This window comes from Montipora foliosa, chromosome 9 (assembly GCF_036669935.1).
Source record: "Montipora foliosa isolate CH-2021 chromosome 9, ASM3666993v2, whole genome shotgun sequence".
NCBI classification, from domain to species: Eukaryota; Metazoa; Cnidaria; class Anthozoa; order Scleractinia; family Acroporidae; genus Montipora; species Montipora foliosa.
The window spans coordinates 49,740,524-49,754,902 of record NC_090877.1 but is presented as its reverse complement, the minus strand read 5'-3'; the positions used below and the strand labels follow the sequence as shown (position 1 = coordinate 49,754,902).

The window sequence follows — 14,379 nt, the reverse complement described above, 5'->3', positions numbered from 1 at the left end:
GATAGCGCTTAAAATGTATTTTATATGTGGACAAAAAGCAGTTTAATCAGAGTCAGAATAAGCAGGAAGATTCTCTTGTAACTTCACTTGCTCTGGATAAGCAACTGTTAACCAATCAGGATCAAGTAATCATGTGATTAAGATGAAATACCCTCTGTCTCAGCCAAACAGCATTCAGTAATTTTGACCCATATGTGATAAATACTGTAATATCATGGGTGACAAATAACTCCTTAATTTAGGCGCGAAATTTCAGCGTTAATTTATAATTTCACATATGAAATTACAAAATTGCCATGGTAACATCTCTTGTATCTCGATCAGAGCCAAGATGGCGTCTAGATTTAAGACAGTGACCACTGAAGAATTTGAAGTTACGAAATTAAAAGAAGCGGCAGAAAATTTAAATACGTGAAAGAGCACAATCAACTGGGTGAGAGTTTTTGAGAGGTGATGTGACGAAAATAGCCTTGAGAAAAACCCGGAGATGATTCTTCCCGAGCAGTTGGATAAAGTAGTCGAGCGATTTTACAATTACGGTAGTGAGCGTAATTTGTCACCCACGACCTTAAAAGGTAATCAAATGGTTTTCTAGTGAAATTAGGAATTAATTTCACTTGCGTTTTGTCAAAATTCTGATAATTTAAATTATCAGAATTTTGACAAAACGTGCGTGAAATTATTTCCTAATTTCACTCGTCACCATTTGATTACACATACTTATACAATCTAATTATACATTAGTGCCATTCCCTCATTGGGTTGGATCATAGGCGTACGAGGTGGGGTGGGGGGGGGGGGGGTTGTAGCCCCCCAGTCTCGGAAATTTTCGGGCAAAATGCTCAAAATTCGGACAATAAAAAATAATAAAAGGTGGAATTTAAAAATATATCAATAAGGCAAAAATATAAAAAAGAGCACTTGTGAAAGTATAAAAATATTACTTGTGTAACTTAAAAGATATTAAAGTCCTTGTTTTGAAATAAGTCCTTGCGGTGGATCTTAAAACAATTGAATTGCTCGGCTGCTGATCTGTTGATCCCAAACCACCTGTTTGAAATGATCCCAAAATTCTCGAAGGTGGCGTCTATTCTGGCCGTAATTCCAGCAACATCATGTTCAGTGGACTTCGGAGACTTAAGACATATCTTCGCAGCACGATGGGGCAGAGTAGATTGAATAGCCTCGCCATCATTTGCAATGAAGGTGCCTATGGCAATAGAGTCATAGCAAACGGTATTGACAAAATAATTGACACTTTTGGACAACGCCATGGAAGAAATAGCGACTTTTTTTAATAAGCTTTTTTGCTAGTTTAAATACTAGATGGAGTAGACTAATACAGAGTATGTGAGGTTCTAAGTTTTTATTAGTTATTAGATCGAGTGGACCTGCAGTACCGCTCAAAGATAAGCGAACCATCAAACGCGTTGACAACGCGTTGGGAACGAAGAGCCAACGCGTTTGAAAAAAAAAAAAAAACCCTTTGCGAACTAGTTTTTTTTCAACGCGTTTGTCCTTTGTTATTCAAGTTTGGCACCTTTGCATTGTGTTACAAGTTGGTATGTAAATTACGGCCACAAAGCGACTGCAATTTTAGCGATGGAAAGTGAACAAGTGTGATCAACTGACTATCAATCAATGGAAAGTTGGAAAAGAAATCTTCAGGAACGAGAAAAGATGCGCTTGTTTAATCGGCTAGAAAAAATCCGCATTATTGATTTGTTTCTCCGAATTTCTTGTATCAGATAACACGAACACGCTTGATCGCGATCGCTACACTAGCGAAATTATACTTCTACTGCCCCAAAAACTAAACACAATAAAATAATCTTAGAGCATTGGGTTTTTTTTTATAGAATGTTTCAATGAGAACACATATTAAGCGAAACTGCATCATGACCTTGATACAACATGCAGCTGCATATGCATGAATCAGTTTTAAATCATCGAGCAACTATCGCGCAACAAATTCTCGGACATTATCAAACTCTCAAATAACAATCGATCAACGATCGATATTCAGTCCAGACAAAAATTGTTTGTATGTGTTTTTCAGTGTAAGCTTTGATGGCTAGTTCGCCGCGTTGTTTCCTTACAAACTGTCTTTCACTTGATCAGAGCGGTACTGACTACAGAGAGTAATCAGTCGAATATTTGCACATCTTTATATAGCCGCCTTATCTATTTTACATGACACGGCTGTGGGACGTGAAAAAATCCGAAAACACAAACCTTTTTGTTTTTATGAGGCCGCAACGCGAACTTTGTATAGCCAGACAACGAGACTGTGTTTTATTTTGTGACATTACTTTTCGAACGCATCATTGAACCTTTTGTGATGCAAATACTTCGGAAAGTTAATGACTTTGGTCAACGCGTTTGCGTTTGCGTTAAAAAAAAACGCAAACGCGTTGAAAGCCAAACGCAAACGCGTTGAAGACTAGTTTGAAACGCGTTTGATGGTTCGCTTATCTTTGAGCGGTACTGTACATAGATTATGTGAGGTTCTAAAAGCTCTATGTTTCGAATACGTACAGTTTTATGACTTTCAAGGATTGTAAACGAATGTTACTTTCATACATTTTGAGGGAGTAAAAAACGGATTTCAACAATCAAGCATTCGGGCACTGTGTAATTTTGTCGGGCAAAAAAGACACCGCCCCCCCAGGTCGGATCGTGCCCGTACGCCTATGGGTTGGATGCAGTCACACGTTATACACTTAAATTTCTGTTGTTTTTAATACCATGACCAATTGTTAATTTATAGCTGACTTTCGTCCATGTTCTTCTTAAAAACAAGCTTATTTTGACACATTTTCCTTTCAACATGCAGGTCCTCCAGCATTGTCACTACTTTTCTAAACGACCAATATAACTGTAACATATCACACGTGTAAGATCAAGAGGGGTGAATACATTTCTGAGAATTGACCTACCTTGAGCTATGCGATGAGAGCATTGCAAGCTCCTCCAAAAAGGCAATGATCGTAGCAAAGTCATTTCGCCACCGCCGCGCTAAATTAGTCTGCAGAGCATTAATGTGATGCAATCACGGGTCACATGGCTCTTAGGTCACGTAACTACCTTTTTTCATCACGGTGCGTGGCATATTTATCAAGTAAATGATCGCCCTTTGTGCTTTCACAGAAAGCGTCTTGGTCACAAAAATGTCGGCAATTTTTTTTAGTAAATGCAAATGAATAGACCTGCTGAGTTACCAGGCCCTTTGAATAAAAGCGAGGCTGGAGGTGACAATCAACGTTGTTGTGTGAAGTCAGATATGGAAATTAGCCACATGCTTGTCACAAAGCTATTGGTTTGATACTGTCATGTCGGATATGTAGAAAGGGCAAACACAGTGCAGACATGTCACGTAGAAAAGCCAAACACCACGACATCACATGGGGATAACGTAATGTACAGATCTATTGGTCAAAGTGTTCGAAACCAGTCTAGCCCTGAATTTCACTGACTTTCCGTTCACCAAGAAACATGACCAAATACGAGTACGTACCATCAACTTTTGCTTTGCAATCTAATTAGTGAGTTGCCATAGACAATCAGTCAGTATATAAGTAGCATTTCTTTTTCGTTTTTTTCCGTGTTGGAAAAATGGAAAAGTTGCACAATAGGAGGCGCTTACCATTTAGCCAAATAGTCCGGATAGAAGTCAGTAAATGACCAATCACGTGCACAGAGTGCGTAAGATTCTAGCCTATCAGACAGGGGTACAGAAGTCCCTGTAAAAGAACAAGCTTTTGGGAGCCGTTACGTAGACGGACTATATCTAGGTTTCGAGTTTAATAGGTTTCCATGGACTGGGGGTCAGTGTTTTGTCCACCACCTTATGGAGACGCCAAGTTGGCCCACCAATATGGCGGCTGGTAATCAACAAAACATCTCAAGTTCACTTTGTGATGAAAGCGCTTACTTTTCGCTCATGAGATAAAATACATCTGTATGAACACCTCTCCTAATGTACTTGAAAGGCCCAAACTGCTGGGATTCATAGGGACAGACATTTTTTTTTCAACCAAAAAGCTTTGTATCATGGTCTTACGCAAGGTGACGATTCGGATTTTCAAAATGCTGTATTTTTGAAACGAAAGAAGTCACGGAACTGGAAAATAAAACTTCTGGGTCATCTTCAACCTCCTTATAGTGAGGACACTCGAACCATGAACACTTGATATTTTTTTGTACATTTTTTTAGTGACTATAGAATGTGGGCTCGTCCTTTTGACAAGAGTATTTAATGTTTTTACACTTACAAAATGCTATACATGTAACACTATGCATCATAAGAAGAGCCTTTATTTCTTCGTCGTCGAAAAAAACAATGCACACAAAAATGTCAAGTGTTCACGGTTCAAGTGTCCTTACTGTAATATAAAAATTCAGAAGACCTTGCGATTTTGATTTTAGAATTTGATGGCGTCACTGTGAAAACCATGTATTGCTTTCTTCCTTCTCTCGCGTGGGGTCCAGAAGGAAGTGTAGTTGGGGGTCCAGTTTGGGGTCCACGCTTTGTACCATCCCTGCTCAAGACCCATTAAAATTTTCCATTCCACGCACGAACCGGCGTTAAGTTACCGCAAGCGATGATAATTGAACATCTCCCTTCCCCTCGACAGCATTTCTACCATTTAGGTAAACTAGTTTTAAGCTTACTTCACCCAAAACCCCCCGGAGATCTATTTTTGTCTATAAAAAGGCTGACATGATAAGCCGCTCACAAGATCTAGCTGGGGCATTCCTTTGATATGCCCATCAAAAAAGACGGTAAAGTTAAACTGGGTGGATTTTAAGACAACCCTAACCCTATCCACCTCCAAGAAACAGATCCGCCAGAAAACCATCAACCAGTGGGAAGAAATCCTTGCCGTGGCTCAATACACGTAAAAAGCGCCTCATTCGCCAGAAGTAGCGACAGTACAAAACAGCTCGACGCACCAAAAGTGATCATGATTGGCATAAGTATAGACAAGTACGCAAAACAGTTCACAAGGAACTCAAAATTAATGATGAAATGATATATGAAATGGATCATGTATGAACTGTGGATATGAAATCATGTGAAGCTATGATCCTTGCAGTTAAGAACGCAATTTTTGCAATTGCGTAGAGAAGCCTGAAAAATTCAGGACTTCAACAGGGTTTGAACCCGTGACCTCGCGATTCCGGTGGGACGCTCTAACCAACTGAGCTATGAAGCAACTCACGTTGGGAGCTGGTCGTGAGCTGATGGATTTGTGGGTTCTAATGTTCCCGTGAGGAATGAATCAATGATGAAATGATATATGAAGTTAGCTTCACTTGATTTCATATCCGCATTTCATATATGGTCCATTCCATATATTATTTCATCATTGATTCATTCCTCACGGGAACATTAGAACCCACAAATGACCAGCTCCCAACGTCATCGGCTTCATAGCTCAGTTCGTTTGAGCGTCACACCGGTATTGCGAGGTCACGGATTCAAACCCCGTTGAAGTCCTGAATTTTTCAGGCTTCTCTACGCAATTGCAAAAATTGCGTTCATAACTGCGAAGATCATAGCTTCACTTGAACTCGAAATTGGCCACCAAGAGTTACGTCAACGACCTCTTTGACTTTGATGAGTCCGACAATAGCACTACTCTTGGAATCCGCAAACCACAAATGACCAAGAGAATTAAGTGTTTTTGGTAGTATATCGAAAAACGAATAACAAAGCAGGAAGGACCCAAAAGAGCGAAAACGAAGCACCCCAGGTCGAAAACGACGCACTCACAACTCGAAAAAAACGAAGTACCCTACCCTATTTTTTATTGGAAGATCGTTTTGAACAGAGGCAAAAACCAAATTTTTTATTGTTGAGGCAGGCATGGTAAATATGTTACATAAAGTAAAACAAACAGTGAACCAATGTTAATTGGATTCTAAAAATAGAGGTAAATAGACCGGCTCTTGAGTTTTTACGCAAACTGCGTATTGAAAACTGCCTTTTGGTTTTGAGGGGGAGAGAATCCTAAGGTATCTCCAAAATTTGGGCTGGTGTGTGCTGCATAGGAGTCAAACTTTCATTTTGTCTGGAACTGTAAATATGCAAAAGAATACGATTCAGCCCCGTCGAGTAAAAATAGTAGCGGCAAGAGGGACAAATCAATGATAAGAAACTGAATTAGGAACAGCACGCTCCGTTATAGTGAAAAGTTGATTTTTATTCTAATCAACAATGGAACATTTGGTCTATGACTCTGTTTAAAGTGATCTTCCAATGGAAAATGGGGTGCTTCGTGCATCGATTACAGGCGTTTTTGGCGCTACTGAAAGATCAATCTGGAATTCTTCTCCTTAAAGCAATATCGATCCAGTGGAAAAGGCTAACATCTTAAATGACCACTACGACAGTGTCTTCACGACAGTAAGTCCCATCCTACCGATTTTAGACAACAGTGATATTCCGGATATGCCAAGCTTCGTCATAAACGTAGATTGAGTAAGAAAACTACTACAAAGAGTCTTGAGAGTAGCTGCCCCAGTCGTAGCACCGTTCTTGAGTTTCGTCTTTCAACAATCAATTTACCTTGGTTCTGTATCAAGCAACTGGAAACATGCGGCAAACATCATAGCGATCGACAAGAATGCCGGCTGCAAATTAACGACCGATATCTCTCACCTCAGTTTCATGTAAGTTACTCTTGGGCAGTGGCTGGACCTTGCTTGGAGCCGGTCTAGAATGGAGAAGTTAGGCACCTCCTTCCCTCCTCTAGTCTGTGTGTACACCTTGGGGAAGTGTTAGCACACCCTTGGCCTCCCTTGGCTGAGGATACGGCCTTCGTGCACCCCCAGCCGGATCTGACTTGTCAACCTGGCGTCTTATCCGACAACTGGCAGTCCTGCAAGTCAACTCCACTGCAGCTCTGGTATCAGACAGTGCGGCTGTTTGTTAATCCGGCGAAAAAGCAAGGAGTATTTTCTGCGACCGTGTCAGCCCCGCTGTCCCGTCAAAATACAGGGAATACTCGCCAAGGGACACTATCGTGTGCCGTTTAGAGCCGTCATTTTCAGGCACAGCCTTACAATTTATGAAATGAGTTTTCAAGGAGTTACAGGAAATGCTACTGCGTCCGAGGCAACCGACGCCCCACGATCTATGGCAGTGTTGGAAAATATGCAAAGTCCATAGAGAGGAAAGCTTTTTAATCTAGGGGCGCGGAACGTCCGCACTTCCACTGACAGCGACACAAGTAGAACGTGCCACGGCAATCATCTGCAGAGAACTTGAGAAAGCAGGCATAGATGAATGTGCATTGAGGGAAGTTAGACGAACAGGTACGGGTAACATCAAGGAGAGAGGTCATACCATCTTCTGGAGCGGTGGCGAAAACGGGACGACTGGTGTTGGCTTTGCCATCTCCAATAAATTTGGCCATATAAACCCAGTTCCTGTAAACAAATGATTAATGACGGCTCGGATTCAACTCAAGAAAAACACTTATCTCACCCTAATTAACGTCTATGCTCCCACCATGCAGCGATCATCAGTTGAAAAAAGAGAGCTTTTATAAGAAGCTCGGTGAATGTATTGTTAAAGCTAAAGGGGACAGTATTATTGTTCTCGGTGGTTTCAACGCTCGCGTTGGAAAAGATTGGCAGTCTTGGCCGACTGTTATAGGAAAGTATGGAGTAGGAAAAATTAATTCTAATGGATTTATGCTGCTGGAATTCTGCGACATATTCCGAGTTAACAAACCACTTCAATAATACCCTGGGCTGTAGCCAGAAAAAATTGTGACTGAGGCAATGTCCATAGTTAAACACTGGCACCAAATAGGCCATTTGCTTGCTGATAAAGAAGCCAGGAAGTTTATCAACGTGACAAAGATCAATCCTAAAGCAGACGGTTTCATTGATCACAAACCTCTCGCATGCAAATGTTCAATCATCTTCAGGAAGATGAGAAGAGGGAGGGACGAAACTACCACTGAAATTAGACACCACGATGAATGCTGAGAGGAAAGAGATCATGGAGAGGTTTCTTGATGAACTTGAACAATGTCCAATCATCAGTTTGATGAACCCATTAAAATGGAAGTGGTCAAGACAGCTTTTAAGAACACCAAGCTTACAAAGAGCCCGGGTCCAGATGGTAGATTACCTGAGGTCCTTGTTCATGGTGGACGTACTCTGTTATCATTCCTGCTCACCATCTTCAATCTGTTTTGGACATCAGCAAAGTTGCCATCAGACCTGATTGACGCCATCATCTGCATCCTATTCAAAAAGGGCGACCACAGTGATTGCGGCAACTACCGCGGAATGTCGTTGCTTAGTGTGGTAGGGAAGATATTTGCTGATGTACTACGGCAACACCTTCAGCCGCTAGCAGTGGTAGTTTACCCTGAATCTCAGTCTGGCTACACAAGCGGCAGAAGCACAGCTGACGGTATCTTCATCTTGCGTGAAATGATAGAGAAGTGTAGATAACAACGGCAGAACTTGTACATCGCCTTTATTGACTTCAAGGCCGTTCATTGTGTAAATCGGGAGCTTCGTTTCACGATCCTAGGAAAGCTTCGATATCCCGTCAATTTTGCCATCGAGACACTGTATTCTGGAGTGCATGCTAGACTGTGTGCAGACGGTGAACTCTCTAAACCAATAGAGTAAAACAGTGGCGTTAAGCAAGGGTGCAAGCTAGCTCCCACTGTGTTTGGGACATATACTGCGATCATGCTCTATTTTGCCTTTAAGAACATTAGTCCACATTACAGTATCATGGTTCGTTTCAGATATGACGGTGACCTATTTGATCACAGGCGCTTGAATCAAGACCAAGGCACTCACCAAATATATACGAAAAGTCCAGTATGCAAATGATATTGCCATTTTTACCAACGATGGTACAGCATTACTAGCATCTGCTATCTGCCTACAGCAACATTTCAAAGAAAATGGGTTTCAGAAAACCATGAGTGTTGGTGAGCAGGTTGATTTCTTTGTTGATGGACACAAGTTGAAGAGAGAGGAGCGCCCCAAACGTCTCTTAAGTTATGTCACCAAAGACTTTAATTTAGATGAACAGTTAACAGCACGGATTCAGGCTGCATCATGTGCGATGGGGTAGGGTTTTCAACAGCAGATACCTGACAGTTGCTACAAAGCTTAAGGTATACAATCAATGCATCACCCCGCCAATGATGTATGGAAGCGAGACCTGGACCCTATACCGTCATCATATCAAGCTTCTCACACCAGTCCAGCAAAGGCACTTGAGATCCATTCTTAAGATCAGATGGGATCATTACATCACAGACGATGAGGTACCGGATCGCGCTGAGATAATTCTTATCAGGAACAAACTACGTTGGATAGGCCATGTTGCGCGTATGCCAGACGACCGGCCGGTAAAGGCACTTCTCTATGGGAACTGACAGAGGGTTTAAGAAGAGCCGGTCGACCTCTTCTTAGGTATAAGGACACCATAAAGGACATCCTCAAGCGTGGGGATGCAGTAAATACGTGGAGAGCGATCGTAGGAGACCGGCTGGCCTGGCGGAAGGTTTACAACTGACGCCTGCGGCAAGATAGAGAAAGACAGGCGGTAGAGCAATATAGAAAAAAGGGCCAAACGCCACGAGAGAAGCAGAAAATGAAAATTAACTCTGAACTTTCATCGCTAAATGTTGTAACTCTTCATCATCGATTTGTTGCCTATAACCCGTGTCGGATTATTGGCGTAATATTACTCGAACACATAATTTTCTATCAATTATGTCACATTTAGACGGCCACAAAATTCGGGTAGACTATCAACATGGATTGACGAAAAACCGGTCATGTCAGACTCACCTTATCAATGCAATCGAAGAGCTAATTCGCTCTCTCAATGACAGAAACCAAACAGACATAGTTAGTCTGGGTTTCTCCAAAACTTTCGACTCGGTTGCACACAATCGCCCACTTTTAAAGCTGAATTGTGATGGTATCCGCTGCCACTAACCTAGCATGGATACAGTCCTGGCTAACAAACAGAACCCAGCAAGTAATCCTGGAAGGAAAACACAGCCACAGATCAACCATTCCCCAACTTGAGGTACAGTACTGGGAGCCCTCTGTTTTCTGTTGTATATAAATGACATTGGAAGCAGCGTATATCACATGCAGTGTTTCACAACACGTCTAAAGAAAAGAAGATACCGATAAGCTGCTTGCCGACGACACCCTTTTATATGGCCTCGTTCACAATAACCAAGACGCCATTCAGCTCCAAGAAGACCCTACTATGTTCTAAGGATTCATCGGTCAAGGCATTCAATCATGTGTAACTATACAATTCGTCACACACTGTGATCCGTAGATCAAACACCCATATCTTGGTGTCACTAGACTTACGGAAACGTTAAATTAGAAAGTGCACGTTACGAATGTTAAAAACAAAGCAAACGATGCTCTGGGCTTTGCAATCGTGCCCAGAAGGAATGACAAGCCGCACTTACACCTCCCTTGTTAGACCAACACTTGAATATGCCAGGGCAGCCTGGGATCCTTACCAAACACACCAAGTCGACAGTTGTGTGCAGGGATGGCACAGTAGTGAGAGCCCTCGCCTCCCACCAATGTCGCCCGGGTTTGATTCCCAGACCCGGCGTCATGTGGGCTGAGTTTGTTGGTTCTCTACTCTCCCCCGAGAGGTTTTTCTCCGGGTACTCCGGTTTTCCCCTCTCCCCCAAAACCAACATTTGACTTGATTTGCGTTAATTGTTGATTTCAGCTTACGGTGTCCCCAATTAGTGCTCCAGCGTTAGATCGACTATACACCATATCTACTATACACTTTCCTTTCCTTTCGACTGAAACGATTCAAAGACGTGCCGCTCGCTTTGCAACCAGAACGTATGGCACAAACGAGGGTTGTGTCACACGCCATTGACAAGTAAAATCGTCTGGCGTTAGACAGAGTAAAATATCAAGTCTGGCCGGTGTTGGCCGATTTGGACGTCAAAGGGTTAAAAATTAATTAATCTCTACATCATATCATTTTTGTATTTTAGTAATATTGTAATGTAGTGTTTTTAAGTAAGAAGATTGTAAATATTACGTTTTTCAGCTGGCTCAGCCGCTGCAATGTGATTTAATAATAAACTTTCAACTTCAACTTTCAACTCAATTCAACTTCAACTCATAATGACTATTAATTACTGGGTTGGCAAACCCAGTCGGAATCTGGGTCTCATTTCGTGGTTTTTTTATTTTTAGTTTTCTATTTTTTTATATATTTTCGTGTCGGTAAAAGTCTTGCCTGTCACTCCCCTGCTAAGCGGTGTCTTTGTGCATAGAGTCTTCTGTGCGTATTTTGTTAGGTTTGTAGGGTAATGCGTAGATTTCTCTGGTGCACACAGGAGGACATTTAATTAACCTGCAATGGCGTCGAAAGTCATTGTAACGCCCATGGCGTTATATCCATGTGGAGCTCAAGAATGGAACGTTAAGACAGGCGGTAAAACATTAAGAACTGGAATCTTAAAGGCGACGAATGATGGACTTCGACAGCAATCTTTCGCCCGTCGAGCCGAAATCAAAGTGAGCTGTACTTCTAATATTTCGCCAAGGTGGTGTTATGTACAGCACTGAAACCAAATGAAAATTTCCCTGGTAACTTATGGGTTCAACAAAGACAGCCTGAAGGAATCGAACTCCTTAAGTGGATCTGTGATCTCTGTTGTCTGTCTCACAGTGTTTACTGAAGTCAAATCTAAGTTGTCTGGCAAGTAACATTTCTTTTGTACTCAACTCTTCAAAGATAAAAAAATTGGAAATGTGACAGTGAAAAATTATTTGAATGAAAGCTTGTTGTCTCTTTTGTGCTTTATTATTTACGGTCAAGGTTCTTTCGAAAAGGGTTTGATGTCAACTGTCAGCAATTTATTTAATTGCATATGCTTTGCGACACCGATTGTGTGCACGCAATTGAAATAGGAAGGGTTTTTTGCCTCTAATAGCAAATATGTTGTTTGTTTCAATAATTGTTTCGCTGGAAAAGATTTTTGTGAGATTTCCATGTTTTGTGAAATTTTGTCATGTTGTTTAATTTTCGAGCATAACAAATTTGCATATGTGTGTTGAAATATGATAAGGGGGAATTTTTGTTGTAATGCACTGTAAGCAGCGCATAAGTCACGAAAATAAACAGATCTGTTGGAAGCGTGTTTGAGTTTCAACAAAATGAGCGCCAAAATCGGCAAAAAAGTGTGACACTGATGAATAATAAATAAAGAAGCTGCTATTCCCAAAACGATGGAATTACCTGGTGATAAATAACCTTGTCTTGGAGAGTAAATTTTTGACTTTGCAGAAACAATGGTCAACCTCAAGAGTTGGGGATTGTGATCTTTGTGTTTATTCGCACATTTATTGTCAAACTTTATAACACTTGAAAAAAAAAAAGAAAACTAACAAAAACAAAAACCCGGTATCTTGCCATCATTTGACACAGATGCTTCACTGTTTCGCGAGTAAACATGCCGCGGTAACTTGATCACGGCGCCCGATTTTGCGATTTATTTGTGCAGCCAAATGTAACTAACAAAATTGAACGTAGCAAAACTCTCCCACAATGTTTGTCGCTGATCGTAACTTTTTATATTCGCGGTTCAAGATTAATGTTGTTTTCATGTCGTAAATTTTATTGCTGATGGCAAAATATTTTATTCTCGATCAACCATCCTGGAAACTTCCTTCTGCTCTTCCTAAAAACTGTGTATCAATATTTATTAACTTTTGCATCAATATTTGTTTTGCATAAAGAAAGCTAACAAAATCTGTACCTTGCTTAGTTCGCATTTGTTAGAGTTAAAATAGAATTTTCGGTCCAATGCTTCTGTAAAACGAAGGGGTATATTTTTTTAGGTCACCCATCCAGATACTAACCCCGCCAGATAGGATTTAACTTCAGTGAACTTTCGTATTACAAAGCTGTCAGATGCTCAGAGTGCACGCTTAAATTTGTGGTGAAAAGAAGTTGTGAGGGAACTTGAAAATGATCAACATGTCAGCCCAGAAGCCAATGTTTCTCGATTCCCTTTTCTTTTCTTCAATCTTTCTGGGTTTAGTACTTTGCTAGTAACCACATGTCTTCTCAGGGGGCTATTTACCCAAGATTTATACCATGGCACTACAACGATATACAATACCAAAACAATATCGTGCACTGTTAGAGCTACATATTACGCAAAGACAACTTGAATCTCCTGGAAGACAACACGCAGCTCAGTTGACAATATGGAATAAATCGCTGTGTTACTTCACTACCACACGTAAGCAATGCGCGTCTGTTTTTTCGAAAGATGACAGGAATTTCTTCTTTCTGACAAATGATTAATTAATAGGCCGGTAGCGAGGTTTTAACCTCAGAAAAGGATCTGTTTCGTCGTATGAACGTGTGAGCCAAAGGGCCTCTGCTGGTATGACTTCTGGGTGACCCCTCAAATGGTCTTAATGACCCCCGACTTGAAAAAAATTGCCTGGAACGCGGCACGTACCAAAGGCAACCCAGTGTACGCTCACGGAGCGTCTAGTTTGGAATAAAAAGGGCACTTGTTGTCTTTGTTTCTTTTGAACCATAACACAAGTATATTTGCAAGTCATCTATTCCAAACTGGGATTTTGGTTGATCAGATTATCAATACAAATAACAATGATGCAGTAATATGCTACCTTTTCTCAGACGATAGTCTTTAAATCCATAAAGCAATGCATCTGGCTAGATTGGAATATCATAAAGGATGGGGTTTGGGGTCAAACCGAACTCTTCCAAAAAATGCTGGGGAGGAGGACTAAGAGTCCAAAATCAAAGGATTTCAGTTTATTTCACAATTTCTTTTTTAAGAAAGAAGTAAAATCGTTCTCTGGTAAAAAGTTTTGAAAAAACTATGAGCTTTCGACAGACTGAACCGCTGCGTTCAACGGATAAAAATGTGTGAAGCCTAAAAGCGAAAGAAATTTAAATATAACGAAAAATTCGCATAAATTAAAGGATAAAAGCATGTACAGTAGTAGAAAGAATGTTAAAAATGCTAAGAAAGTTAGTGTTTCTTTAAGAGAATGTGACATTGTCTTGGAAGCGGGCACGAATTATTGTCTGCCCCAACAGTTTTTGCCGTGTGCCATGACTCCAATGTCTTTCTACTCCGGTACTCCGGTTGTTTGCTTTGTCAATGATTTTAGAATTGTTAAAGTCAATATCATGATTAAAAGTCCACGCACAAAACATGTGTGGACTTTTAATCATGATATTGACTTTAACAATTCTAAAATCATTGACAAAGCAAACAACCGGAGTAGAAAGACATTGGAGTCATGGCACACGGCAAAAACCGTTGGGGCAGA

General features: G+C 40.9%; 1 protein-coding gene across 1 annotated transcript in view; it reads right to left on the bottom strand.

Annotated features, from left to right (window-relative positions):
- Window positions 1-3,211, bottom strand: part of LOC137972055 (4-aminobutyrate aminotransferase, mitochondrial-like) — a 31,596-nt gene extending 28,385 nt beyond the window's left edge. The window contains exon 1 of the mRNA XM_068818862.1: window positions 2,940-3,211. Coding sequence (XP_068674963.1) covers window positions 2,940-3,003 — 64 coding nt within the window. The 5' untranslated portion in view covers window positions 3,004-3,211. The remainder of the gene's footprint in view (window positions 1-2,939) is intronic.
- Between the last annotated feature and the right edge of the window lie 11,168 nt (window positions 3,212-14,379).